Source organism: Phasianus colchicus, chromosome 29 (genome assembly GCF_987193195.1).
Source record: "Phasianus colchicus chromosome 29, bPhaCol1.hap1.1, whole genome shotgun sequence".
In the NCBI taxonomy this organism is placed as follows: domain Eukaryota; kingdom Metazoa; phylum Chordata; class Aves; order Galliformes; family Phasianidae; genus Phasianus; species Phasianus colchicus.
Window position 1 is genome coordinate 3580204 of NC_143464.1, and position 27113 is coordinate 3607316.

At 57.0% G+C, this 27113-nt stretch overlaps 2 protein-coding genes across 17 annotated transcripts in view; both read left to right on the top strand.

The window, feature by feature from the left end:
• The window catches only part of LOC149914660 (CXXC-type zinc finger protein 1-like), a 67461-nt gene extending 61026 nt beyond the window's left edge, over nucleotides 1-6435 (top strand). For 4 of the 5 annotated variants that reach the window (XM_090126726.1, XM_090126724.1, XM_090126722.1 and 1 more), the window contains one exon: nucleotides 5187-6435. In XM_090126726.1, coding sequence (XP_089982852.1) covers nucleotides 5187-5327 — 141 coding nt within the window. In that variant the 3' untranslated portion in view covers nucleotides 5328-6435. The remainder of the gene's footprint in view (nucleotides 1-5186) is intronic. The other variant, XM_090126723.1, reaches the window with a different exon arrangement.
• A 12623-nt stretch (nucleotides 6436-19058) lies between these two features.
• Nucleotides 19059-27113, top strand: part of LOC149914661 (methyl-CpG-binding domain protein 1-like) — a 72048-nt gene continuing 63993 nt past the window's right edge. For 11 of the 12 annotated variants that reach the window (XM_090126792.1, XM_090126789.1, XM_090126788.1 and 8 more), the window contains exons 1-2: nucleotides 19059-19144; nucleotides 22829-22970. In XM_090126792.1, the coding sequence (XP_089982918.1) occupies nucleotides 22861-22970 (110 nt within the window). In that variant the 5' untranslated portion in view covers nucleotides 19059-19144; nucleotides 22829-22860. Of the gene's footprint in view, nucleotides 19145-22170; nucleotides 22749-22828; nucleotides 22971-27113 lie in introns of those variants that run through there. The other variant, XM_090126786.1, reaches the window with a different exon arrangement.

Here is a 27113-nt window from a genome sequence, read left to right on the forward strand (position 1 = left end):
TGGGGATTTTATGGGGGCTTATTGGGGTCTGTGGAGTCAGGGTGGTGGGCAAAGGGGGTGGGGGGGGTCCTAGGGGGGGCTTATGGGGGTTTTATGGGGTCCTAGGGGGGTCTGTGGGGCCTTATGGGGGTCTATGGGGGGTCTTAGGGGGGGCTTATGGGGATCTATGGGGGTCTGTGGGGTCTTAGGGGGGTCTATGGGGGTCTTATGGGGGTCTCTGGGGTCTTATGGGGGTCTTATGGGGGTTCTATGGGGGTTCTGAGGGGGTCTGTGGGGTCTTGTGGGGGTCTATGGGGGTCTTAGGGGGGGCTTATGGGGTTCTATGGGGGGTCTGTGGGGTCTTAGCGGGGTCTATGGGGGCTTATGGGGGTCTTAGGGGGTTCTGTGGGGGCTTATGGGGGTCTATGGGGGTCTGTGGGGTCTTATGGTGGTCTATGGGGTGCTAGGGGGGGGCTGTGGGGTCTTAGGGGGGTCTTTGGGGGTCTTATGGGGGTCTATGGGGGTCTATGGGGGTCTTATGGGGGTCTATGGGGGTTTATGGGGGTCTATGGGGGGTCCTATGGGGGGTCTTATGGGGGTTTTATGGGGGCTTATGGGGTCTATGGGGTCTTATGGGGGGTCTATGGGGTCTTATGGGGGTCTATGGGGGTTCTATGGGGGCTTATGGGGGGTCTATGGGGGTTCTATGGGGGCTTATGGTGTCTTATGGGGTCCTAGGGGGGGGCTGTGGGGTCTTAGGGGGGTCTATGGGGGCTTATGGGGGTCTTATGGGGGTCTGTGGGGGGTTTGTGGGGTCTTATGGGGGTCTGTGGGGGTTTTATGGGGGCTTATGGGGGTCTATGGGGGGCTTATTGGGGGTCTATGGGGGGCTTAGGGGGGGTTGTGGGGGCTTATGGGGGTCTTATGGGGGTCTATGGGGGTTTATGGGGGGTCTGTGGGGGTTTATGGGGTTCTATGGGGTCTTATGGGGGTCTTACGGGGGTTCTGTGGTGGCTTTTGTGGGTCTATGGGAGTTTATGGGGGGTTTCTGGGGGTCTATGGGGTCTAATGGGGGGTTTGTGGGGGTTTATGGGGGTCTATGGGGGCTTAAGGGGTCTTATGGGGTCCTAGGGGGGGGCTGTGGGGTCTTAGGGGGGTCTATGTGGGTCTTATGGGGTCTTATGGGGGTCTATGGGGGCTTATGGGGTCTTATGGGGTCCTAGGGGGGGGCTGTGGGGTCTTAGGGGGGTCTATGGGGGTCTTACGGGGGCTTATGGGGGTCTATAGGGGGTCAATGGGGGTCTTAGGGGGGTCTGTGGGGGCTTATGGGGGTCTTATGGAGGTCTTATGGGGGTCTATGGGGGTCTTAGGGGGGGCTTATGGGGGTCTATGGGGGCTTATGGGGTCTTATGGGGTCCTAGGGGGGGGCTGTGGGGTCTTAGGGGGGTCAATGGGGGTCTTATGGGGGGTCTGTGGGGTTTTATGGGGGCTTATGGGGGTCTATGGGGTCTTATGGGGGTCTATGGGGGTCTTAGGGGGGGCTTATGGGGGTCTATGGGGTCCTGTGGGGGTCTTATGCGGGTCTATGGGGGGTTTGTGGGGGCTCATGGGGGTCTTATGGGGTCTATGGGGGTCCTATGGTGGTCTGTGGGGGCTTATGGGGGTCTGTGGTGTTTTTGGGGTCGCTATGGTGTCTGAGGGTCCCTATGGGGTTTTTGGGGTCGCTATGGGGTCTGAGGCTTCTCAAGGGGTCTTTGGGGTCGCTATGGGGTCTGAGGGTCTTTATGGGGTTTTTGGGGTCGCTATGGTGTCTGAGGGTCTTTATGGGGTTTTTGGGGTCGCTATGGTGTCTGAGGGTCCTTACGGGGTTTTTGGGGTCGCTATGGGGTTTTTGGGGTCACTATGGGGTCTGAGGTTCCTTATGGGGCTTTTGGGGTCGCTATGGGGTCTGAGGCTTCTTAAGGGGTTTTTGGGGTTGCTATGAGGTCTGAGGGTCCCTATGGGGTTTTTGGGGTCGCTATGGGGTCTGAGAGTTCCTATGGGGGTTTTGGGTCCCTATGCGGTTTTTGGGGTCGCTATGGGGTCTGAGGCTTCTTAAGGGGTTTTTGGGATCGCTATGGGGTCTGAGGGTCCCTATGGGGTTTTTGGGGTCGCTATGGGGTCTGAGGGTCTTTATGGGGTTTTTGGGGTCGCTATGGGGTCTGAGGGTCCCTATGGGGCTTTTGGGGTCGCTATGGGATCTGAGGGTCCCTATGGGGTTTTTGGGGTCGCTATGGGGTCTGAGGGTCCTTATGGGGTTTTTGGGGTTGCTATGGGGTCTGAGGGTTCCTATGGGGTTTTTGGGGTCCCTATGGGGTCTGAGGCTCCCTATGGGTCTTTTGGGGTCGCTATGGGGTCTGAGGCTTCCTATGGGGTTTTTGGGTTCACCATGGGGTCTGAGGGTCCCTATGGGGTTTTTGGGGTCGCTGTGGGGTCTGAGGCTTCTCAAGGTGTTTTTGGGGTCGCTATGGGGTCTGAGGGTCTCTATGGGGTTTTTGGGGTCGCTATGGGGTCTGAGGGTCCTTACGGGGTTTTTGGGGTCGCTATGGGGTCTGAGGGTCCCTATGGGGTTTTTGGGGTCGCTATGGGGTCTGAGGCTTCCTATGGGTCTTTTGGGGTCGCTATGGGGTCTGAGGGTCCCTATGGGGTTTTGGGGTTGCTATGGGGTCTGAGGGTCCTTACAGGGTTTTTGGGGTCACTATGGGGTCTGAGGGTCCTTACAGGGTTTTTGGGGTCGCTATGGGGTCTGAGGCTTCCTATGCGGCTTTTGGGGTCGCTATGGGGTTATGGGCATCCCTATGGGTCTTTTGGGGTCGCGATGGGGTCTGAGGATCCTTATGAGGTTTTTGGGGTCGGTATGGGATCTGAGGGTCCTTACGGGGTTTTTGGGGTCGCTATGGGGTCTGAGGCTTCTCAAGGGGTTTTTGGGGTCGCTATGGGGTTCTTGGGGTCGCTATGCGGTCTGAGAGTTCCTATGGGGTTTTTGGGGTCACTATGGGGTCTGAGGGTCCCAATGGGGTTTTGAGGTCCGTATGAGATTTTGAGCTTCTCTGTGGGATTTTGGGGTCGCTATGGGGTTTTTGGGCATCCCTATGGGTCTTTTGGGGTCGCTATGGGGTCTGAGGGTCCCTATGGGGTTTTTGGGGTCGCTATGGGATCTGAGAGTTCCTATGGGGGTTTTGGGTCCCTATGTGGTTTTTGGGGTCGCGATGGGGTCTGAGGGTCCTTACGGGGTTTTTGGGGTCGCTATGGGGTCTGAGGGTCCCATTGGTGTTTTTGGGGCCCCTATGGGGTTTTGGGGTCCCTATAGGGTTTTTGGGGTCGCTATGGGGTTTTTGGGCATCCCTATGGGGTCTTTTGGGGTCGCTATGGGGTCTGAGGGTCCTTATGGGGTTTTTGGGGTCGCTATGGGGTCTGAGGGTACCTATGGGGTTTTTGGGGTCCCTATGGGGTTTTTGGGGTCACTATGGGGTCTGAGGGTTTCTATGGGGTGTTTGGGGTCGCTATGGGGTCTGAGGTTCCCTATGCGGCTTTTGGGGTCACTATGGGGTCTGAGGCTTCTCAAGAGGTTTTTGGGGTCGCTGTGGGGTCTGAGGGTCCCTATGGGGTTTTTGGGGTCGCTATGGGGTCTGAGAGTTCCTATGGGGGTTTTGGGTCCCTATGCGGTTTTTGGGGTCGCTATGGGGTCTGAGGCTCCCTATGGGTCTTTTGGGGTCGCTATGGGGTCTGAGGGTCCCTATGTGGTTTTTGGGGTCGCTATGGGGTCTGAGGGTCCTTATGGGGCTTTTGGGGTCGCTATGGGGTCTGAGGCTTCTTAAGGGGTTTTTGGGATCGCTATGGGGTCTGAGGCTTCTTAAGGGGTTTTTGGGATCGCTATGGGGTCTGAGGGTCTTTATGGGGTTTTTGGGGTCGCTATGGGGTCTGAGGGTCCTTACGGGGTTTTTGGGGTCGCTATGGGGTCTGAGGGTCCCATTGGTGTTTTTGGGGCCCCTATGGGGTTTTGGGGTCCCTATAGGCTTTTTGGGGTCGCTATGGGGTTTTTGGGCATCCCTATGGGGTCTTTTGGGGTCGCTATGGGGTCTGAGGGTCCCTATGGGTCTTTTGGGGTCGCTATTGGGTCTGAGGGTCCTTACGGGGTATTTGGGGTCGCTATGGGGTCTGAGGGTCCCTATGGGGCTTTTGGGGTTGCTATGGGGTCTGAGAGTTCCTATGGGGGTTTTGGGTCCCTATGTGGTTTTTGGGGTCGCTATGGAGTCTGAGGCTTCTTAAGGGGTTTTTGGGGTCGCTATGGGGTCTGAGGGTTCTTACGGGGTTTTTGGGGTCGCTATGGGGTCTGAGGCTTCTTAAGGGGTTTTTGGGGTCCCTATGGGGTCTGAGGGTCCTTACGGGGTTTTTGGGGTCGCTATGGGGTCTGAGGCTTCTTAAGGGGTTTTTGGGGTCCCTATGGGGTCTGAGGGTACCTATGGGGTTTTTGGGGTCCCTATGGGGTTTTTGGGGTCACTATGGGGTCTGAGGGTTTCTATGGGGTGTTTGGGGTCGCTATGGGGTCTGAGGTTCCCTATGCGGCTTTTGGGGTCACTATGGGGTCTGAGGCTTCTCAAGAGGTTTTTGGGGTCGCTATGGGGTCTGAGGGTCCCTATGGGGTTTTTGGGGTCGCTATGGGGTCTGAGGGTTTCCATGGTGGTTTTGGGGTCCCTATGGGGTTTTTGGGGTCGCTATGGGGTCTGAGGGTCCCTATGCGGCTTTTGGGGTCGCTATGGGGTTATGGGCATCTCTATGGGTCTTTTGGGGTCGGTATGGGGCCTGAGGGTCCCTGTGGGGTTTTTGGGGTCGCTATGGGGTCTGAGAGTTCCTGTGGTGGTTTTGGGGTCCCTATGGGGTTTTTGGGGTCGCTATGGGGTCTGAGGGTCCCTATGGGATTTTTGGGGTCCCTATGGGGTTTTTGGGGTCGCTATGGGGTCTGAGGGTCCTTACGGGGTTTTTGGGGTCGCTATGGCGTCTGAGGCTTCTCAAGGGGTTTTTGGGGTCCCTATGAGGTTTTTGGGATTGCTATGGGGTCTGAGGGTCCCTATGGGGTTTTTGGGGTCGCTATGGGGTCTGAGGGTCCCTATGGGGTTTTTGGGGTCGCTGTGGGGTCTGAGCGCTGCCCTTTGCCCCCTCCCTTGCAGTGGTACAAGCTGGACGAGCTGTTTGAGCAGGAACGCAACGTCAGGGCGGCCATGACGAACCGGGCCGGGCTGCTGGCTCTGATGCTGCACCAAACCATTCAGCACGACCCCCTGAGCCCCGACCTGCGCTCACACCGCTGAGCCCCGATGGGTCACCTGGGGTCACCCGGGGTCGTCTGGGGGTCAGATGGGGTCACCCGAGGTCATCCTGATGCCTTGTGACCTCAACCCCATTTTTGGGTCACACGGGGTCATCCAACACCATATGGGGTCACTCGGGGTCACCTGAGGTCATCCAGGGTCACTTGGGGTCACCCGGGGTCAGATGGGGTCACCTGAGGTCACCCTGAGTCCTTGTGACCTCATTGCATTACTGGGTTCTGATGGGGTCATCCAAGGCCATATGGGGTCACTCGGGGTCACCTGAGGTCACCCGAGGTCATCCAGGGTCACCCGGGGTCGTCTGGGGGTCAGATGGGGTCACCCGAGGTCATCCTGATGCCTTGTGACCTCATCCCCATTTTTGGGTCACACGGGGTCATCCAACACCATATGGGGTCACTCGGGGTCACCTGAGGTCATCTGGGGTCACCTTGAGTCACTTGGGGTCACCCGGGGTCAGACGGGGTCACCTGAGGTCACCCTGAGTCCTTGTGACCTCATTGCATTACTGGGTTCTGATGGGGTCATCCAACACCATATGGGGTCTCTCGGGGTTACCTGAGGTCACCCGAGGTCATCCAGGGTCACTTGGGGTCACCCGGGGTCAGACGGGGTCACCCGGGGTCATTCAGGGTCAGACGGGGTCACCTGAGGTCACCCCTTGGGGTCATGTCCCCCTTATCAAGTCACCCTGGGGTCACCTGAGGTCACCTTTTGTCACCTGAGGTCACCCAGGGTCACCCTATGTCACCTGGGGTCACCTGAGGTCATTCTTTCTCACCCTGGGGTCACCTGAGGTCACCCTGGGGTCATCCTACGTCACCTGGGGTCACCTGAGGTCACCCTATGTCACCTGGGGTCACCTGAGGTCGTTCTTTCTCACCCTGGGGTCGCCTGAGGTCACACGTGGGGTCACCTGAGGTCACGCCTTGGGGTCACATGACTGCCTTCATGGCTCACCCTGGGGTCACTTGAGGTCACCCTATGTCAACCTGGGGTCACTTGAGGTCACGCCTAGGGGTCACCTGAGGTCACCCGGGGTCACCCGGGGTCACCCCGCGGGGTCACTTGAGGTCACTCCCCCCCCCCCCCCAATAAAGGCTCAATAAAGCGGTGGCACCAACATGGCGGCTTTGTGGGGTTTTTTTGGGGTCCCTATGGGGTTTTGGGGTCCCTGTGGGGTCTGAGGGTCCCTATGGGGTTTTTGGGGTCCCTGTGGGGTTTTTGGGTCGCTGTGGGGTTTTGGGGTCGCTATGGGGTCTCAGGGTCCCTATGGGGTTTTTGGGGTCCCTATGGGGTCACGGGTTCCCTATGTGGTTTTTGGGATCCTTATGGGGTTTTGGGATCCCTATGGGGTTTTTGGAGTCCCTATGGGGTCTGAGGTTCACTATGGGGTTTTTGGGATCCCTATGGGGTTTTTGGGGTTTCAATGTGGTTTTTGAGATCCCTGTGGGGTTTTTGGGGTCCCTATGGGGTCTGAGGGTCCCTATGGGGTTTTGGGGTCCCTGTGGGGTTTTTGGGGTCGCTATGGGGTCTGAGGGTCCCTATGGAGTTTTTGGGATCCTTATGGGGTTTTTGGGGTCTCTATGGGGTTTGAGGTTCACTATGGGGTTTTTGGGGTCCTTATGGGGTTTTTGGGGTCCCTATGGGTTCTGAGGGTCCCTATGGGGTTTTTGGGATCCCTGTGGGGTTTTTGGGGTCCGTGTGGGGTCTGAGGGTCCCTATGGGGTTTTTGGGGACGCTGTGGGGTTTTGGGGTCCCTATGGGATCAGGGGGTCCATATGGGGTTTTTGGGATCCCGATGGGGTTTTGGGGTTCTCTATGGGTTTTTGGGGTCCCTATGGGGTCATGGGGTCCCTATGAGGGTTTTGGGGTCACTATGGGTTCTGAAGGTCCCTATGGGGTTTTGGGATCCCTGTGGGGTTTTTGGGGTCCCTATGGGGTCTGAGGTTCCCTATGGGGTATTTGGGATCCCTGTGGGCTTTTGGGGTCCCTATGGGGTCTGAGGTTCACTATGGGGTTTTTGGGGTTTCAGTGGGGTTTTTGGGGTCCCTATGGGGTTTTTGGGGTCCCTATGGGGTTTTGGGGTCGTTGTGGGGTTTTTGGGGTCCCTATGGGGTCTGAGGGTCCCTATGGGGTTTTTGGGATCCCTATGGGGTTTTTAGGTTTTCAATGGGGTTTTTGAGATCCTTGTGGGGTTTTTGGGATCCCTATGGGGTTTTGGGATCCCTATCGGGTTTTGGGGTCCCTATGGGGTTTTGGGGTCGCTATGGGGTCTGAGGGTCGCTATGGGGTTTTTGGGATCCTTATGGGGTTTTTGGGGTCTCTATGGGGTCTGAGGTTCACTATGGGGTTTTTGGGATCCTTATGGGGTTTTGGGGTCCCTATGGGGTTTTTGGGTCACTATGGGGTTTTTGGGATCCCTATGGGGTTTTTGGGGTTTCAATGTGGTTTTTGAGATCCCTGTGGGGTTTTTGGGGTCCATATGGGGTCTGAGGGTCCCTATGGGGTTTTTGGGGTCCCTATGGGGTTTCTGGGGATCCCTATGGGGTCTGAGGTTCTTTATGGGGTTTTTGGGGTCCCTGTGGGGTTTTTGGGGTCCCTATGGGGTTTCTGGGGATCCCTATGGGGTCTGAGGGTCCCTATGGGGTTTTTGGGATCCCTATCGGGTTTTGGGGTCTCTATGGGGTTTTTGTGGTCCATATGGGGTCTGAGGGTCCCTATGGGGATTTTGGGATCCCTATGGGGTTTTTCGGGTCCCTATGGGGTCAGGGGATCCCTATGGGGTTTTTGGGGTCCATATGGGGTCTGAGGGTCACTATGGGGATTTTGGAATCCCTATGGGGTCACAGGATCCCTATGGGGTTTTTGGGGTCCCTATGGGATTTGGGGCATCACTATGGAGATTTTGGGATCCCTAAGGGGTCTGAGGGTCCTATGGGGTTTTTGGGATCCCTATGGGGTTTTTGAGGTCCCTGGGGAGGTTTTGGGGTTCCTGGGAGAGTTTTGGGGTCTCTATGGGGTCTGAGGGTCCCAATGGGGTCCTGGGGTTTTCAATGGGGTTTTTGGGAGCCCTATGGGGTTTTTGGGGTCTCCATGGGGTCTGAAGGTCCCTATGGGGTTTTAGGGTCCCTAGGGTGTCCTTGGGGTCCCTGGAGGGGTTTTGGGGTCCTTATGGGGTCTGAGGGTCCCAATGGGGTCCTGGGGTTCTCTATGGGGTTTGGGGGTCCCTATGGGTGGTCTTAGGGTCCCTGTGGGGTCCTGGGGTTCCCTATGGGGTTTTTGGGGTCCCTATGGGGTCTGAGGTTCCCTGGGAGGGTTTTGGGGTCCCTATGGGATTTTGGTGTCCCTATGGGGCTTTGTGGGGTTTGGGATGTCCTCTATAGGGACTTTGGGGTCCCAATGGGGTTTTTGGGGTCCTTGGGTGGGATTTCGGGTCCCTATTTGGCTCTATGGGGTCACTCTGGGGTTTTAGGATCCCTATGGGGTTTTTGGGGTCCCTGGGTGGGATTTGGGGTCCCTATTTGGCTCTATGGGGTCACTGTGGGGTTTTAGGGTCCCTATGGGGTTTGGGGTTCCCCTATGGGGTTTGGGGTTCCTTATGGGGCTCTATGGGGTTTGGGGTGCCCTTATGGGGTCCCTATGGGGTTTGAGGGGTCACTATGGGGCTCTGGGGGTTTTGGGGTTCTCTATGGGATTTGGGGCTTCCCTATGGGGTTTTTGGAGTCCTTATGGGGCTCTGTGGGATTTGGGGGCTTCTCTTTGGGGTTTTTGGGATCCTTATGGGGTTTTGGGGTCCCTGTGGGATTTTGGTGTCCCTATGGGGCTTTGTGGGGTTTGGGATGTCCTCTATAGGGATTTTGGGGTCGCTATGGGGTTTTTGGGGTCGCTATGGGGTTTTTGGGGTTCTCTATGGGGTCTGGGGTCCCTATGGGGTTTTTGGGGTCCCTATGGGGTCTGAGGGTCCCAATGGGGATTTTGAGATCCCTATGGGGCTTCTGAGGTTCCCTATGGGGTTTTTGGGGGCCCCTATGGGGTCTGGGGTTCCCTATGGGGTTTTTGGGGTCACTATGGGGTCTGGAGGTCCAGATGGGGATTTTGGGGTTGCTATGGGGTTTTTTGGATCCCTATGGGGATTTTGGGGTCCCTATGGGGCTCTGAGTCCCTATGGGGTCCGGGTGGTTCTCTATGGGGTTTTCTGGGATCCCTATGGGGTTTGGGGTCCTATAGGGCTGAGGGGTCTCTATGGGGTCTCTATGAGGTGAAGGGGTGTCTATGGGGTTTTTGGGGTCTCTATGGGGACAAGGGGTTCCCTATGGGATTCTGGAGGTCTCTATGGGGTTTTGGGGTCCCTATGGGGTCTCTATGGGGCGAGGGGGTTCCCTATGGGGTTTTGGGTTTCCTATAGGGCTGAAGTGTTCCTATGGGGTCTGTATGGGTTCCCTATGGGATTTTTGGGTCCCTATGGGGTCTCTATGTCTTCCCTATGGGGTTTTGGGGTTCCTATAGGGCTTGGGCTTTCCTATGGGGTTCTGAGGGTCTCTATGGGCTTTTGGGGTCTCTGTGGGTCTAAAGGATCCCTATGGGGTTCTGGGGGTCCCTATGGGATTCTGGGGCTCTTTATAGGGTTAGGGGGTCTCTATGGGGTTTTAGGGGTCTCTATGGGGACAGGGGGTTCCCTATGGGATTCTGGGGGTCTCTATGGGGTTTTGGGGTCTCTGTGGGTCTCAGGGGTCTCTATGGGGTTCTGGGGGTCTCTATAGGGCTAGGGGTTCCCTATGGGGTTTTGGGGTTCCTATAGGGCTGAGGGATCCCTATGGGGTCTCTATGTGTTCCCTATGGGGTTTTCGGGTTCCTATAGGGCTGAAGGTCCCCTATGGGATTTTGGGGGTCTCTATGGGGTTTGGGGGGTCCCTATGGGGTCTCTATGGGGCGAGGGTGTTCCCTATGGGGTTTTGGGTTTCCTATAGGGCTGAAGTGTTCCTATGGGGTCTGTATGGGTTCCCTATGGGATTTTTGGGTCCCTATGGGGTCTCTATGTCTTCCCTATGGGGTTTTGGGGTTCCTATAGGGCTGAGGGGTTCTTATGGGGTTTGGGGTGTCCCTATGGGGTCTTTGGGGCTCCTTATGGGGTTTTGGATGTCCCTATGGGGTTTTTGCGGTTCCTTATGGGGTTTGGGGTGTCTCTGTGGGGTTCTGGGGGTCTCTATAGGGCTAGGGGTTCCCTATGGGGTTGTGGGGTCCCTATAGGGTTAGAAGTTCCCTATGGGATTTTGGGTGTCCCTATGGGGTTTGGGGGTCCCTATAGGGCTGAGGGGTCCCTATGGGGTTCGGGGGTCTCTATGGGGTCTCTATGAGGCGAAGGGGTGTCTATGGGGTTTTTGGGGTCTCTATGGGGACAAGGGGTTCCCTATGGGGTTTTGGGGTTCCTATAGGGCTGGGGGTTTCCTATGGGGTTCTGAGGGTCTCTATGGGGTTTTGGGGTCTCTGTGGGTCTGAAGGATCCCTATGGGGTTCTGGGGGTCCCTATGGGATTCTGGGGCTCTTTATAGGGTTAGGGGGTCTCTATGGGGTTTTAGGGGTCTCTATAGGGCTGAGGGATCCCTATGGGGTCTCTATGGGTTCCCTATGGGGTTTGAGGGGTCCCTATGGGGTTCTGGGGGTCTCTATAGGGCTAGGGGTTCCCTATGGGGTTGTGGGGTCCCTATAGGGCTGAGGGGTCCCTATGGGGTTCGGCGGTCTCTATGGGGTCTCTATGAGGCGAAGGGGTGTCTATGGGGTTTTTGGGGTCTCTATGGGGACAAGGGGTTCTTTATGGGGTTTTGGGGTTCCTATAGGGCTGGGGGTTCCTATGGGGTTCTGAGGGTCTCTATGGGGTTTTGGGGTCTCTATGGGATCTAAGGGGTCTCTATGGGATTCTGGGGCTCTTTATAGGGTTAGGGGGTCTCTCTGGGGTTTTAGGGGTCTCTATGGGGACAGGGGGTTCCCTATGGGATTCTGGGGGTCTCTATGGGGTTTTGGGGTCCCTATGGGTCTAAGGGGTCTCTATGGGGTTCTGGGGGTCTCTATAGGGTTAGGGGTTCCCTATGGGGTTTTGGGGTTCCTATAGGGCTGAGGGATCCCTATGGGGTCTCTATGGGTTCCCTGTGGGGTTTTGGGGTTCCTATAGGGCTGAAGGTCCCCTATGGCATTTTGGGGGTCTCTATGGGGTTTGGGGGGTCCCTATGGGGTCTCTATGGGGCGAGGGGGTTCCCTATGGGGTTTTGGGTTTCCTATAGGGCTGAAGTGTTCCTATGGGGTCTGTATGGGTTCCCTATGGGATTTTTGGGTCCCTATGGGGTCTCTATGGGTTCCCTGTGGGGTTTTGGGGTTCCTATAGGGCTGAAGGTCCCCTATGGGATTTTGGGGGTCTCTATGGGGTTTTGGGGTCCCTATGGGGTCTCTATGGGGCGAGGGGGTTCCCTATGGGGTTTTGGGTTTCCTATAGGGCTGAAGTGTTCCTATGGGGTCTGTATGGGTTCCCTATGGGATTTTTGGGTCCCTATGGGGTCTCTATGGGTTCCCTATGGGGTTTTGGGGTTCCTATAGGGCTGAGGGGTTCCTATGGGGTTCTGAGGGTCTCTATGGGGTTTTGGGGGTCTCTATGGGATTCTGGGGCTCTTTATAGGGTTAGGGGGTCTCTATGGGGTTTTAGGGGTCTCTATGGGGACAGGGGGTTCCCTATGGGATTCTGGGGGTCTCTATGGGGCTTTGGGGTCTCTGTGGGTCTAAAGGGTCCCTATGGGGTTTTGGGGGTCTCTATAGGGTTAGGGGTTCCCTATGGGGTTTTGGGGTTCCTATAGGGCTGAGGGATCCCTATGGGGTCTCTATGGGTTCCCTATGGGGTTTTGGGGTTCCTATAGGGCTGAGGGATCCCTATGGGGTCTCTATGTGTTCCCTATGGGGTTTTCGGGTTCCTATAGGGCTGAAGGTCCCCTATGGGATTTTGGGGGTCTCTATGGGGTTTGGGGGGTCCCTATGGGGTCTCTATGGGGCGAGGGGTTTCCCTATGGGGTTTTGGGTTTCCTATAGGGCTGAAGTGTTCCTATGGGGTCTGTATGGGTTCCCTATGGGATTTTTGGGTCCCTATGGGGTCTCTATGGGTTCCCTATGGGGTTTTGGGGTTCCTATAGGGCTGAGGGGTTCCTATGGGGTCCTGGGGTCCCTATGGGGTCTATATGGGGTTCTGGACGTCTCTATGGGGTTTTGGGGTTCCTATAGGGCTGACGGGTTCCCTATGGGGTTTCAGGGGTCCCTATGGGGTTCTGGGGGTCTCTTTAGGATTAGGAGTTCCCTATGGGGTTGTTGGGGTTCCTATAGGGCTGATGGATCCCTATGGGGTCTCTATGGGTTCCCTATGGGGTTTTGGGGTTCCTATAGGGCTGAAGGTCCCCTATGGGGTTTTGGGGGTCTCTATGGGGTTTTGGGGTCCCTATGGGGTCTCTATGGGGCGAGGGGGTTCCCTATGGGGTTTTGGTTTCCTATAGGGCTGAAGTGTTCCTATGGGGTCTGTATGGGTTCCCTATGGGATTTTTGGGTCCCTATGGGGTCTGTATGTCTTCCCTATGGGGTTTTGGGGTTCCTATAGGGCTGGGGGTTTCCTATGGGGTTCTGAGGGTCTCTATGGGGTTTTGGGGTCTCTATGGGATCTAAGGGGTTTCTATGGGGTTCTGGGGGTCTCTATGGGATTCTGGGGCTCTTTATAGGGTTAGGGGGTCTCTATGGGGTTTTAGGTGTCTCTATGGGGACAGGGGGTTCCCTATGGGATTCTGGGGGTCTCTATGGGGTTTTGGGGTCTCTGTGGGTCTAAGGGGTCTCTATGGGGTTTTGGGGTTCCTATAGGGCTGATGGATCCCTATGGGGTCTCTATGGGTTCCCTATGGGGTTTTGGGGTTCCTATAGGGCTGAAGGTCCCCTATGGGATTTTGGGGGTCTCTATGGGGTTTTGGGGTCCCTATGGGGTCTCTATGGGGCGAGGGGGTTCCCTATGGGGTTTTGGGGTTCCTATAGGGCTGAGGGGTCTCTATGGGGTTCTGGGCGTCTCTATGGGTTTTTGAGGTTCCTATAGGGCTGGGGGTTTCCTATGGGGTTCTGAGGGTCTCTATGGGCTTTTGGGGTCTCTGTGGGTCTAAGGGGTCTCTATGGGGTTCTGGGGGTCTCTATAGGGCTAGGGGCTCTCTATGGGGTTTTGGGGTTCCTATAGGGCTGAGGGATCCCTATGGGGTCTCTATGGGTTCCCTGAGGGGTTTTGGTGTTGCTATAGGGCTGAAGGTCCCCTATGGGGTTTTGGGGGTCTCTATGGGGTTTTGGGGTCCCTATGGGGTCTCTATGGGGCGAGGGGGTTCCCTATGGGGTTTTGGGTTTCCTATAGGGCTGAAGTGTTCCTATGGGGTCTATATGGGTTCCCTATGGGATTTTTGGGTCCCTATGGGGTCTCTATGTCTTCCCTGTGGGGTTTTGGGGTTCCTATAGGGCTGGGGCTTTCCTATGGGGTTCTGAGGGTCTCTATGGGGTTTTGGGGTCTCTGTGGGTCTAAAGGATCCCTATGGGGTTCTGGGGGTCTCTATGGGATTCTTGGGCTCTTTATAGGGTTAGGGGGTCTCTATGGGGTTTTAGGGGTCTCTATAGGGCTGAGGGATCCCTATGGGGTCTCTATGGGTTCCCTATGGGGTTTGAGGGGTCCCTATGGGGTTCTGGGGGTCTCTATAGGGCTAGGGGTTCCCTATGGGGTTGTTGGGGGTCCTATAGGGCTGAGGGATCCTTATGGGGTCTCTATGGGTTCCCTATGGGGTTTTGGGGTTCCTATAGGGCTGAAGTGTCCCTATGGGGTTTTTGGGGTCTCTATGGGGTTTTGGGGTCCCTATGGGGTCTCTATGGGGCGAGGGGGTTCCCTATGGGGTTTTGGGGTTCCTATAGGGCTGAGGGGTCTCTATGGGGTTCTGGGCGTCTCTATGGGTTTTTGAGGTTCCTATAGGGCTGGGGGTTTCCTATGGGGTTCTGAGGGTCTCTATGGGGTTTTGGGGTCTCTGTGGGTCTAAAGGATCCCTATGGGGTTCTGGGGGTCTCTATGGGATTCTGGGGCTCTTTATAGGGTTAGGGGGTCTCTATGGGGTTTTAGGGGTCTCTATAGGGCTGAGCGATCCCTATGGGGTCTCTATGGGTTCCCTATGGGGTTGTTGGGGGTCCTATAGGGCTGAGGGATCCTTATGGGGTCTCTATGGGTTCCCTGTGGGGTTTTGGGGTTCCTATAGGGCTGAAGGTCCCCTATGGGATTTTGGGGGTCTCTATGGGGTTTTGGGGTCCCTATGGGGTCTCTATGGGGCGAGGGGGTTCCCTATGGGGTTTTAGGGGTTCCTATAGGGCTGGGGGTTTCCTATGGGGTTCTGAGGGTCTCTATGGGGTTTTGGGGTCTCTGTGGGTCTGAAGGATCCCTATGGGGTTCTGGGGGTCCCTATGGGATTCTGGGGCTCTTTATAGGGTTAGGGGGTCTCTATGGGGTTTTAGGGGTCTCTATGGGGACAGGGGGTTCTCTATGGGATTCTGAGGGTCTCTATGGGGTTTTGGGGTCTCTGTGGGTCTAAGGGGTCTCTATGGGGTTCTGGGGGTCTCTATAGGGTTAGGGGCTCTTTATGGGGTTGTTGGGGATCCTATAGGGCTGAGGGATCCCTATGGGGTCTCTATGGGTTCCCTATGGGGTTTTGGGGTTCCTATAGGGCTGAGGGGTTCCTATGGGGTCCTGGGGTCCCTATGGGGTCTCTATGGGGTTCTGAGGGTCTCTATAGGGCTAGGGGCTCTCCATGGGGTTTTGGGGTTCCCATAGGGCTGAGGGATCCCTATGGGGTCTCTATGGGTTCCCTGTGGGGTTTTGGTGTTGCTATAGGGCTGAAGGTCCCCTATGGGATTTTGGGGGTCTCTATGGGGTTTTGGGGTCCCTATGGGGTCTCTATGGGGCGAGGGGGTTCCCTATGGGGTTTTGGGTTTCCTATAGGGCTGAAGTGTTCCTATGGGGTCTGTATGGGTTCCCTATGGGATTTTTGGGTCCCTATGGGGTCTCTATGTCTTCCCTATGGGGTTTTGGGGTTCCTATAGGGCTGGGGTTTCCTATGGGGTTCTGAGGGTCTCTATGGGGTTTTGGGGTCTCTGTGGGTCTAAGGGGTTTCTATGGGGTTCTGGGGGTCTCTATGGGACACGGGGTTCCCTATGGGGTTTTGGGGTTCCTATAGGGCTGAGGGATCCCTATGGGGTCTCTATGAGTTCCCTGTGGGGTTTTGGGGTTCCTATAGGGCTGAGGGGTTCCTATGGGGTTCTGGAGTCCCTATGGGGTCTCTATGGGGTTCTGGAGGTCTCTATGGGGTTTTGGGGTTCCTGTAGGGCTGACGGGTTCCCTATGGGGTTTGAGGGGTCTCTATGGGGTTCTGGGGGTCCCTATAGGGTTAGGGGTTCCCTATGGGGTGGTTGGGGTTCCTATAGGGCTGAGGGATCCCTATGGGGTCTCTATGGGTTCCCTATGGGGTTTTGGGGTTCCTATAGGGCTGAAGGTCCCCTATGGGATTTTGGGGGTCTCTATGGGGTTTTGGGGTCCCTATGGGGTCTCTATGGGGCGAGGGGGTTCCCTATGGGGTTTTGGGGTTCCTATAGGGCTGAGGGATCCCTATGGGGTCTCTATGGGTTCCCTATGGGGTTTTGGGGTTCCTATAGGGCTGAAGGTCCCCTATGGGGTTTTGGGGGTCTCTATGGGGTTTTGGGGTCCCTATGGGGTCTCTATGGGGCGAGGGGGTTCCCTATGGGGTTTTGGGTTTCCTATAGGGCTGAAGTGTTCCTATGGGGTCTGTATGGGTTCCCTATGGGATTTTTGGGTCTCTATGGGGTCTCTATCGCTTCCCTATGGGGTTTTGGGGTTTCCTATAGGCCTGATGGGTCTCTATGGGGTTTGGGGTGTCCCTATGGGGTCTTTGGGGCTCCTTATGGGGTTTTGGATGTCCCTATGGGGTTTTTGCGGTTCCTTATGGGGTTTGGGGTGTCTCTATGGGGTTCTGGGGGTCTCTATAGGGCTAGGGGTTCCCTATGGGGTTGTGGGGTCCCTATAGGTTTAGAAGTTCCCTATGGGATTTTGGGTGTCCCTATGGGGTTGTGGGGTCCCTATAGGGCTGAGGGGTCCCTATGGGGTTCGGCGGTCTCTATGGGGTCTCTATGAGGCGAAGGGGTGTCTATGGGGTTTTTGGGGTCTCTATGGGGACAAGGGGTTCCCTATGGGGTTTTGGGGTTCCTATAGGGCTGGGGGTTTCCTATGGGGTTCTGAGGGTCTCTATGGGGTTTTGGGGTCTCTATGGGATCTAAGGGGTTTCTATGGGGTTCTGGGGGTCTCTATGGGATTCTGGGGCTCTTTATAGGGTTAGGGGGTCTCTATGGGGTTTTGGGGGTCTCTATGGGGACAGGGGGTTCCCTATGGGGTTCTGAGGGTCTCTATGGGGTTTTGGGGTCTCTGTGGGTCTAAGGGGTCTCTATGGGGTTCTGGGGTTCCTATATGGCTGATGGATCCCTATGGGGTCTCTATGAGTTCCCTATGGAGTTTTGGGGTTCCTATAGGGCTGAGTGGTTCCTATGGGGTTCTGAGGGTCTCTATGGGGTTTTGGGGTTCCTATAGGGCTGACGGGTTCCCTATGGGGTTTGAGGGGTCCCTATGGGGTTCTGGGGGTCTCTATAGGGTTAGGGGTTCTCTATGGGGTTTTGGGGTCCCTATAGGGCTGAGGGTTCCCTATGGGATTTTGGGGGTCTCTATGGGGTTTTGGGGTCCCTATGGGGTCTCTATGGGGCGAGGGGGTTCCCTATGGGGTTTTGGGGTTTCCTATAGGGCTGAGGGGTCTCTATGGGGTTCTGGGGTCTCTGTGGGTCTAAGGGGTTTCTATGGGGTTCTGGGAGTCCCTATAGGGTTAGGGGTTCTCTATGGGGTGTTTGGGGTTCCTATAGGGCTGAGGGATCCTTATGGGGTCTCTATGGGTTCCCTGTGGGGTTTTGGGGTCCCTATAGGGCAGAGGGTTCCCTATGGGGTTCGGGGGTCTCTATGGGGTCTCTATGAGGTGAAGGGGTCTCTATGGGGTTTTTGGGGTCTCTATGGGGACAAGGGGTTCTTTATGGGGTTTTGGGGTTCCTATAGGGCTGGGCGTTTCCTATGGGGTTCTGAGGGTCTCTATGGGGTTTTGGGGTCTCTATGTGATCTAAGGGGTCTCTATGGGGTTCTGGGGGTCTCTATGGGATTCTGGGGCTCTTTATAGGGTTAGGGGGTCTCTATGGGGTTTTAGGGGTCTCTATGGGGACAGGGGGTTCCCTATGGGATTCTGGGGGTCTCTATGGGGTTTTGGGGTCTCTGTGGGTCTCAGGGGTCTCTATGGGGTTTTGGGGGTCTCTATAGGGCTAGGGGCTCTCTATGGGGTTTAGGGGTTCCTATAGGGCTGAGGGATCCCTATGGGGTCTCTATGGGTTCCCTGTGGGGTTTTGGGGTTCCTATAGGGCTGAAGGTCCCCTATGGGATTTTGGGGGTCTCTATGGGGTTTTGGGGTCCCTATGGGGTCTCTATGGGGCGAGGGGGTTCTCTATCCGGTTTTGGGGTCCCTATAGGGCAGAGGGTTCCCTATGGGGTTCGGGGGTCTCTATGGGGTCTCTATGAGGTGAAGGGGTCTCTATGGGGTTTTTGGGGTCTCTATGGGGACAAGGGGTTCTTTATGGGGTTTTGGGGTTCCTATAGGGCTGGGCGTTTCCTATGGGGTTCTGAGGGTCTCTATGGGGTTCTGAGGGTCTCTATGGGATCTAAGGAGTTTCTATGGGGTTCTGGGGGTCTCTATGGGATTCTGGGGCTCTTTATAGGGTTAGAGGGTCTCTCTGGGGTTTTAGGGGTCTCTATGGGGACAGGGGGTTCCCTATGGGATTCTGGGGGTCTCTATGGGGTTTTGGGGTCTCTGTGGGTCTCAGGGGTCTCTATGGGGTTCTGGGGGGTCTCTATAGGGTTAGGGGTTCCCTATGGGGATTTTTGGGGTTCCTATAGGGCTGAGGGAACCCTATGGGGTCTCTATGGGTTCCCTGTGGGGTTTTGGGGTTCCTATAGGGCTGAAGGTCCCCTATGGGATTTTGGGGGTCTCTATGGGGTTTTGGGGTCCCTATGGGGTCTCTATGGGGCGAGGGGGTTCCCTATGGGGTTTTGGGGTTTCCTATAGGGCTGAGGGGTCTCTATGGTGTTTGGGGTGTCCCTATGGGGTTTTGGGGCTCCTTATGGGGTTTTGGGGCTCCTTATGGGGTTTTGGGTGTCCTTATGGGGTTTTGGGTGACCCTGTGGGGTTTTTGGGGCTCCTTATGGGGTTTTGGGCTCCTTATGGGGTTTTGGGTGTCCCTATGGGGTTTTGGGGTCTCTATAGGGCCGAGACGCCCCCTATGGGGTTTTCGGACAGGTCCTTATGGGGCTCCAGAGATCTCCCGACAGGCACCGCTTTAAGACGCCTCATTAGCATATCCCCGCCCCCCTCGTCGATCACGTGTCCCTCGGCGCGCACTCCGCCCTCCAACCGGATTCGGCGGCGGAGAGCCACGTGATCATCTCATTTGCATACCCCTCATCCCGCCAGCGCTCCGTCACGTGACGCCCCGCCTCCCCCCCCCTACTGCGCTCTCCTCTTCACGCCATTGGCTGCGCGCGTCGTCACGTGGCCTCCGGCACTTCCGCTTCCGGCTGCAGCTGCGCCACGAGCGGGCGGGACATGGGGTGGCAGGTATGGGGGGCGGGGGGGGGCCGGGGGGGTGGGAAAGGGGGGTTTTGGGGGGGGAGGTGGGGGAAAAGTGGGGGTTTGGGGTTTGGGGGGGGAGGTGGGGGGGATTTGGGGGGAAATGGCGGGGGGTTGGGGGCAGGAATGGTGTTTTGGGGGGGGATGGGGGGGTTTGGGGGGGGGGGGCAGGGGGAAATATGGGGTTTATGGGGGGGTGGGGGGGCAGAAAGGGGGACTTGGGGGGGAAATGGGGGGGTTGGGGGGGTAATATGGGGTCTGGGGGGCAGGAAGGGGGGGGTCGTGGGTAACGTGGGGGTTTTGGGGGGGGGCAGGGGGAAATATGGGGTTTATGGGGGGGGAGGTGGGGGAAAAGTGGGGGTTTGGGGTTTGGGGGGGGATTTGGGGGGAAATGGGGGGGGGTTGGGGGCAGGAATGGTGTTTTGAGGGGGGGTGGGGGGGTTTGGGGGGGAAATACGGGATTTATGGGGGGGTGGGGGGGGCAGAAAGGGGATTTGGGGGGGTTGGGGGGGGAAATATGGGGTCTGGGGGGCAGGAAGGGGGGGTCGTGGGAAATGGGGGGGTTTTGGGGGGGGAGGTGGGGGAAAAGTGGGGGTTTGGGGTTTTGGGGGGGGGAGGTGGGGGGATTTGGGGGGAAATAGGGGGGGTTGGGGGCAGGAATGGTGTTTTGGGGGGGGATGGGGGGGTTTGGGGGGGAAATATGGGATTTATGGGGGGGTGGGGGGGCAGAAAGGGGGATTTGGGGGGGAAATGGGGGGGTTGGGGGGGTAATATGGGGTCTGGGGGGCAGGAGGGGGGGGGTCGTGGGAAATGTGGGGGTTTTGGGGGGGGAAGGTGGGGGAAAAGTGGGGGTTTGGGGTTTGGGGGGGGGAGGTGGGGGGGATTTGGGGGGGAAATGGGGGGGGTTGGGGGCAGGAATGGTGTTTTGGGGGGGGTGGGGGGGGTTTGGGGGGGAAATATGGGATTTATGGGGGGGTGGGGGGGCAGAAAGGGGGATTTGTGGTGGAAATGGGGGGGGTTGGGGGGGTAATATGGGGTCTGGGGGGCAGGAGGGGGGGGTTGTGGGAAATGTGGGGGTTTTGGGGGGGGGCCAGGGGGAAATATGGGGTTTATGGGGGGGGAGGTGGGGGAATAGTGGGGGTTTGGGGTTTGGAGGGGGGATTTGGGGGGAAATGGGGGGGGTTGGGGGCAGGAATGGTGTTTTGGGGGGGGATGGGGGGGGTTTGGGGGGGGGCAGGGGGAAATATGGGGTTTATGGGGGGGTGGGGGGGCAGAAAGGGGGATTTGGGGGGGAAATGGGGGGGTTGGGGGGGTAATATGGGGTCTGGGGGGCAGGAGGGGGGGGGTCGTGGGAAATGTGGGGGTTTTGGGGGGTATGGGGGGGAAATATGGGGTTTATGGGGGGGGAGGTGGGGGGAAAGTGGGGGTTTGGGGTTTTGGGGGGGGAGGTGGGGGGGATTTGGGGGGGAAATGGGGGGGGGTTGGGGGCAGGAATGGTGTTTTGGGGGGGGATGGGGGTCTGGGGGGGGGGGCAGGGGGAAATATGGGGTTTGTGGGGGGGTGGGGGGACAGAAAGGGGGATTTGGGGTGGAAATGGGGGGGGTTGGGGGGGTCATATGGGGTCTGGGGGGCAGGAGGGGGGGGGTCGTGGGAAATGTGGGGGTTTATGGGGGGTATGGGGGGGAAATATGGGGTTTATGGGGGGGGAGGTGGGGGAAAAGTGGGGGTTTGGGGTTTGTGGGGGGGGATTTGGGGGGAAATGGGGGTTGGGGGCAGGAATGGTGTTTTGGGGGGGGGGTGGGGGGGTTTGGGGGGGAAATATGGGATTTATGGGGGGGTGGGGGGGCAGAAGGGGGATTTGGGGGGGAAATGGGGGGGGTTGGGGGGGTAATATGGGGTCTGGGGGGCAGGAGGGGGGGGTTGTGGGAAATGTGGGGGTTTTGGGGGGGGGCAGGGGGAAATATGGGGTTTATGGGGGGGGAGGTGGGGGAAAAGTGGGGGTTTGGGGTTTTGGGGGGGGAGGTGGGGGGGATTTGGGGGGGAAATGGGGGGGGTTGGGGGCAGGAATGGTGTTTTGGGGGGGGATGGGGGGGGTTTGGGGGGGGCAGGGGGAAATATGGGGTTTATGGGCGGGTGGGGGGTGTTGGGGGGCAGAAAGTGGGGTTTGGGGGGGAAATATGGGGTTTTTGGGGGGGGTGGGGGGAAATATGGGGTTTGTGGGGGGGAAATAGGGGAGGTTTGGGGGTGGATTGGGGGTTTTTGGGGGGGTTAGGGGGAAATATGGGGTTTTTAGGGAGTAATTTGGGGTTTTTTTGGGGGGTGGGGGGGAAATATGGGGGTTTGGGGGGGGAATGGGGGAGTTTTGGGGGGGATTGTGGGGTTTGGGGGGGGATTTGGGGTTTTTTGGGGGGGGGTGGGGGTAATATGGGTTTTTTTTGGGGGGGTCAGGGGGAAATATGGGGTTTTTAGGGGGTTTTAGGGGTGGTTTGGGGGGGAATTTGGGGTTTTTGGGGGGGGGTGGGGGATAATATGGGGTTTTGGGGGGGGGTTAAGTGGGAAATATGGGATTTTTGGGGGGGGTGGGGGGGAAGTATGGGGTATAGGGGGGAAATGTGGGGTTTTTTGGGGGGGGATTTGGGGGTAATATGGGGGGGTTTTGGGGTTTTTTATTGTGGGGGGGATTGGGGTTTTTTGGGGGGGGTGAAAAAGGGGATTTATATGGGAAAAGTGGGGATTTGGGGTTTTTTGGGGGGGTTTGGGGTCATTTGGGGTGGGTTTATGGGATCTTGTTGGATTTGGGGTTTTCCTGGGGGGGGGAAATGAGGAATTTGGGGTTTTTTGGGGGGGAATGGGGGATTTGGGGTCATTTTGTGGGGATTTGGGGTCATTTTGGGGGGGGTTTATGGGATCTTGTTGGATTTGGGGTTTTTCTGGGGGGGGAAATGGGGGATTTGGGGTCATTTTGGGGGGATTTAGGGTCATTTTGGGGGGATTTGGGGTTTTTTTTGGGGGGGAATGGGGCATTTGGGGTCATTTTGGGGGGATTTCGGTCGTTTTTTGGGGGTTTTGTGGGATGACGTTGGGTTTGGGGTCGTTTTGGGGAGAAAAATGAGGGATTTGGGGCCATTTTGGGGTTTTATGGGGGGGGGGAGAAATGGGGGATTTGGGTTTGTTTGGGAGGGGGCGGGGCTTAGCGAAGGGGGGCGTGGCCTAAGGCGGAAGTGCTCGAATCCAGGAAGTAAGCTAGGCTTAGAGAGGGGGGCGTGGCCTAAGGCGGAAGTGCTCGAATCCAGGAAGTAAGCAAGGTTTACCGAAGGGGCGTGGCCTAAAGCGGAAGTGCCCTGAACCAGGAAGTTAGTTTACCCAGGAAGTGGGCGTGGCCTGGCTGAGGATTAACCGCGGAAGGGGGGGCGTGGCTTAGGGGGAGTGGGCGTGGCCTGGCGCAGCTTGAAACGCGTGGCTTATGGAAGAGGGTGGGCGTGGCTTGCGGAAAAGGGGCGTGGCCTGGCGCAACGCGTTTCTACGGGAAGTGGGCGTGGCTTAGCGGAGGGGGCGTGGCCTCCAGCGAGCCAAGCAGGAAGCGATGGAGGAGGTTGGGAGGAAGGGGGGGAGCTCAATTTTGGGTGTTTTTAAGTTATTTCTGATGGGTTTTTTTTAATTTTTTTTTTCCAGTGACCTTCCCCACCCCCCCCACCCTGGGCAGCATGGCGGAGGGTTGGGTGGAATGCCCTGCTTTGGGGCCAGGCTGGAAAAGAAGGGAAGCTTTCCGAAAATCGGGGGCCACCTGCGGTCGCACTGATACCTATTATCAGAGGTAAACCCTAAATATTCCTTTTCCTCCCGCCCCCCCCCAAAAAAAAACCCCAAAACACTCCTATCAGCCCCCGCACACACTGTTAATCTGCTCCTATGGGCAGTTCTGGGGTCTCCATGGGGGTATTTGGGGTCTCAGAGCCCCCCCACCCCATTAATCCCCTCTTATGGGGCATTTTGGGGTCCCTATGGGGGTATTTGGGGTCTCAAAGCCCCCCCCACCCCACTCATCCCCTCTTATGGGGCATTCTGGGGTCCCTATGGGGGTATTTGGGGTCTCAGAGCTCCCTCGTACCCCATAAATCTCCTTTTATGGGGCATTTTGGGGTCTCCATGGGGGTATTTGGGGTCTCAGAGCCCCCTTGTACCCCATAAATCTCCTTTTATGGGGCATTCTGGGGTCCCTATGGAAGTATTTGGGGTCTCAGAGCCCCCCCTACCCCATTAATCCCCTCTTATGGGGCATTTTGGGGTCCCCATGGGGGTATTTGGGGTCTCAGGCTGCCTCATATCCCATTAATCCTCTCTTATGGGGCTTTCTGGGGATCTAGTGGGGGTATTTGGGGTCTCCATGGGGGTATTTGGGGTCTCAGAACCCCCCCATCCCATTAATCCCCTCTTATGGGGCATTTTGGGGTCCCCATGGGGGTATTTGGGGTCTCGGAGCCCCCCCCTACCCCATTAATCCCCTCTTATGGGGCATTTTGGAGACCCCATGGGGGTATTTGGGGTCTCAGAGCCCCCCCTACCCCATAAATCCCCTCTTATGGGGCATTTTGGGGTCTCCATGGGGGTATTTGGGGTCTCAGAGCCCCCCCACTCCATTAATCCCCTCTTATGGGGCATTTTGGGGACCTAGTGGGGGCATTTGGGGTCTCAGAGCCCCCTTGAACCCCATAAATCCCCTTTTATGGGGCCTTTTGGGGACCCCATGGGGGTATTTGGGGTCTCAGAGCCCCCCCCACCCCATTAATTCTATCCTATGGGGCTTTTTGGGGTCTCCATGGGGGTATTTGGGGTCTCAGAGCCCCCTTGAACCCCATAAATCCCCTTTTATGGGGCATTTTGGGGACCCATTGGGGGTATTTGGGGTCTCAAAGCCCCCCCCACCCCATTAATTCCCTCCTATGGGGCATTTTGGGGTCCCTATGGGGGTATTTGGGGTCTCGGAGCCCCCCCCATCCCATTAATCCCCTCTTATGGGGCATTTTGGGGACCCAATGGGGGTATTTGGGGTCTCCATGGGGGTATTTGGGGTCTCAGAGCCCCCCCACCCCATTAATCGCCTCTTATGGGGCATTTTGGGGACCTAGTGGGGGGATTTGGGGTCTCAGAGCCCCCTTGAACCCCATAAATCCCCTTTTATGGGGCCTTTTGGGGACCCAATGGGGGTACTTGGGATCTCCATGGGGGTATTTGGGGTCTCAGAGCCCCCCCACCCCATTAATCCCCTTTTATGGGGCCTTTTGGGGACCCAATGGGGGTATTTGGGGTCTCAGAGCCTCCCCTACCCCATTAATCCCCTCTTATGGGGCATTTTGGGGACCCAATGGGGGTATTTGGGGTCCCCATGGGGGTATTTGGGGTCTCAGAGCCACCCCTACCCCATTAATCCCTTCTTATGGGGTATTTTGGGGTCTCCATGGGGGTATTTGGGGTCTCAGAACCCCCCCATCCCATAAATCCCCTCTTATGGGGCATTTTGGGGTCCCCATGGGGGTATTTGGGGTCTCGGAGCCCCCCCCTACCCCATTAATCCCCTCTTATGGGGCATTTTGGAGACCCCATGGGGGTATTTGGGGTCTCAGAGCCCCCCCTACCCCATAAATCCCCTCTTATGGGGCATTTTGGGGTCTCCATGGGGGTATTTGGGGTCTCAGAGCCCCCCCACTCCATTAATCCCCTCTTATGGGGCATTTTGGGGACCTAGTGGGGGCATTTGGGGTCTCAGAGCCCCCTTGAACCCCATAAATCCCCTTTTATGGGGCCTTTTGGGGACCCCATGGGGGTATTTGGGGTCTCAGAGCCCCCCCCACCCCATTAATTCTATCCTATGGGGCTTTTTGGGGTCTCCATGGGGGTATTTGGGGTCTCAGAGCCCCCTTGAACCCCATAAATCCCCTTTTATGGGGCATTTTGGGGACCCATTGGGGGTATTTGGGGTCTCAAAGCCCCCCCCACCCCATTAATTCCCTCCTATGGGGCATTTTGGGGTCCCTATGGGGGTATTTGGGGTCTCGGAGCCCCCCCCATCCCATTAATCCCCTCTTATGGGGCATTTTGGGGACCCAATGGGGGTATTTGGGGTCTCCATGGGGGTATTTGGGGTCTCAGAGCCCCCCCACCCCATTAATCGCCTCTTATGGGGCATTTTGGGGACCTAGTGGGGGGATTTGGGGTCTCAGAGCCCCCTTGAACCCCATAAATCCCCTTTTATGGGGCCTTTTGGGGACCCAATGGGGGTACTTGGGATCTCCATGGGGGTATTTGGGGTCTCAGAGCCTCCCCTACCCCATTAATCCCTTCTTATGGGGCATTTTGGGGTCTCCATGGGGGTATTTGGGGTCTCAGAGCCCCCCCACTCCATTAATCCCCTCTTATGGGGCATTTTGGGGACCTAGTGGGGGCATTTGGGGTCTCAGAGCCCCCTTGAACCCCATAAATCTCCTTTTATGGGGCCTTTTGGGGACCCCATGGGGGTATTTGGGGTCTCAGAGCCCTCCCCACCCCATTAATTCTATCCTATGGGGCTTTTTGGGGTCTCCATGGGGGTATTTGGGGTCTCAGAGCCCCCTTGAACCCCATAAATCCCCTTTTATGGGGCATTTTGGGGACCCAGTGGGGGTATTTGGGGTCTCGGAGCCCCCCCCACCCCATTAATCCCCTCTTATGGGGCATTTTGGGGTCTCCATGGGGGTATTTGGGGTCTCAGAGCCCCCCCTACCCCATTAATCCCCTCTTATGGGGCATTATGGGGTCTCCATGGGGGTATTTGGGGTCTCAGAGCCCCCTTGTACCCCATAAATCTCCTTTTATGGGGCATTTTGGGGTCTCCATGGGGGTATTTGGGGTCTCAGAGCCCCCTTGAACCCCATAAACCCCCTTTTATGGGGCATTTTGGGGACCCAGTGGGGGTATTTGGGGTCTCGGAGCCCCCCCCACCCCATTAATCCCCTCTTATGGGGCATTTTGGGGTCTCCATGGGGTTATTTGGGGTCTCCATGGGGGTATTTGGGGTCTCAGAGCCCCCCCACCCCATTAATCCCCTTTTATGGGGCCTTTTGAGGACCCAATGGGGGTATTTGGGGTCTCCATGGGGGTATTTGGGGTCTCAGACTGCTCCATATCCCATTAATCCTCCCTTAGGGGGCATTTTGGGGACCCCCTGGGGGTATTTGGGGTCCCCATAGGGGTTTTTGGGGTCTCAGAGCCCTCCCTACCTCATTAATCCCCTCTTATGGGGCATTTTGGAGACCCCATGGGGGCATTTGGGGGTCTCAGAGCCCCCTTGTGCCCCATAAATCTCCTTTTATGGGGCATTTTGGGGTCTCCATGGGGGTATTTGGGGTCCCTATGGGGGTATTTGGGGTCTCGGAGCCCCCCCTACCCCATTAATCCCTTCTTATGGGGCATTTTGGGGACCCCATGGGGGTATTTGGGGTCTCCATGGGGGTATTTGGGGTCTCAGACCCCCCACTTGCCCCTTTCATCCGCTCTTATGGGGCATTTTGGGGTCCCCATGGGGGTTATTTGGGGTCTCAGACTGCCCCATATCCCATTAATCCTTTCCTATGGGGCATTTTGGGGACCTAGTGGGGGCATTTGGGGGTCTCAGAGCCCCCTTGTGCCCCATAAATCCCCTTTTATGGGGCTTTCTGGGGACCCAATGGGGGTATTTGGGGTCCCCATGGGGGTATTTGGGGTCTCATAGCCCCCCTGTACCCCATTAATCCCCTCTTATGGGGCATTTTGGGGACCCAGTGGGGGTATTTGGGGTCTCATAGCCCCCCTGTACCCCATTAATCCCTTCTTATGGGGCATTTTGGGGTCCCCATGGGGGTATTTGGGGTCTCAGGCTGCCTCATATCCCATTAATCCTCTCTTATGGGGCTTTCTGGGGATCCAGTGGGGGTATTTGGGGTCT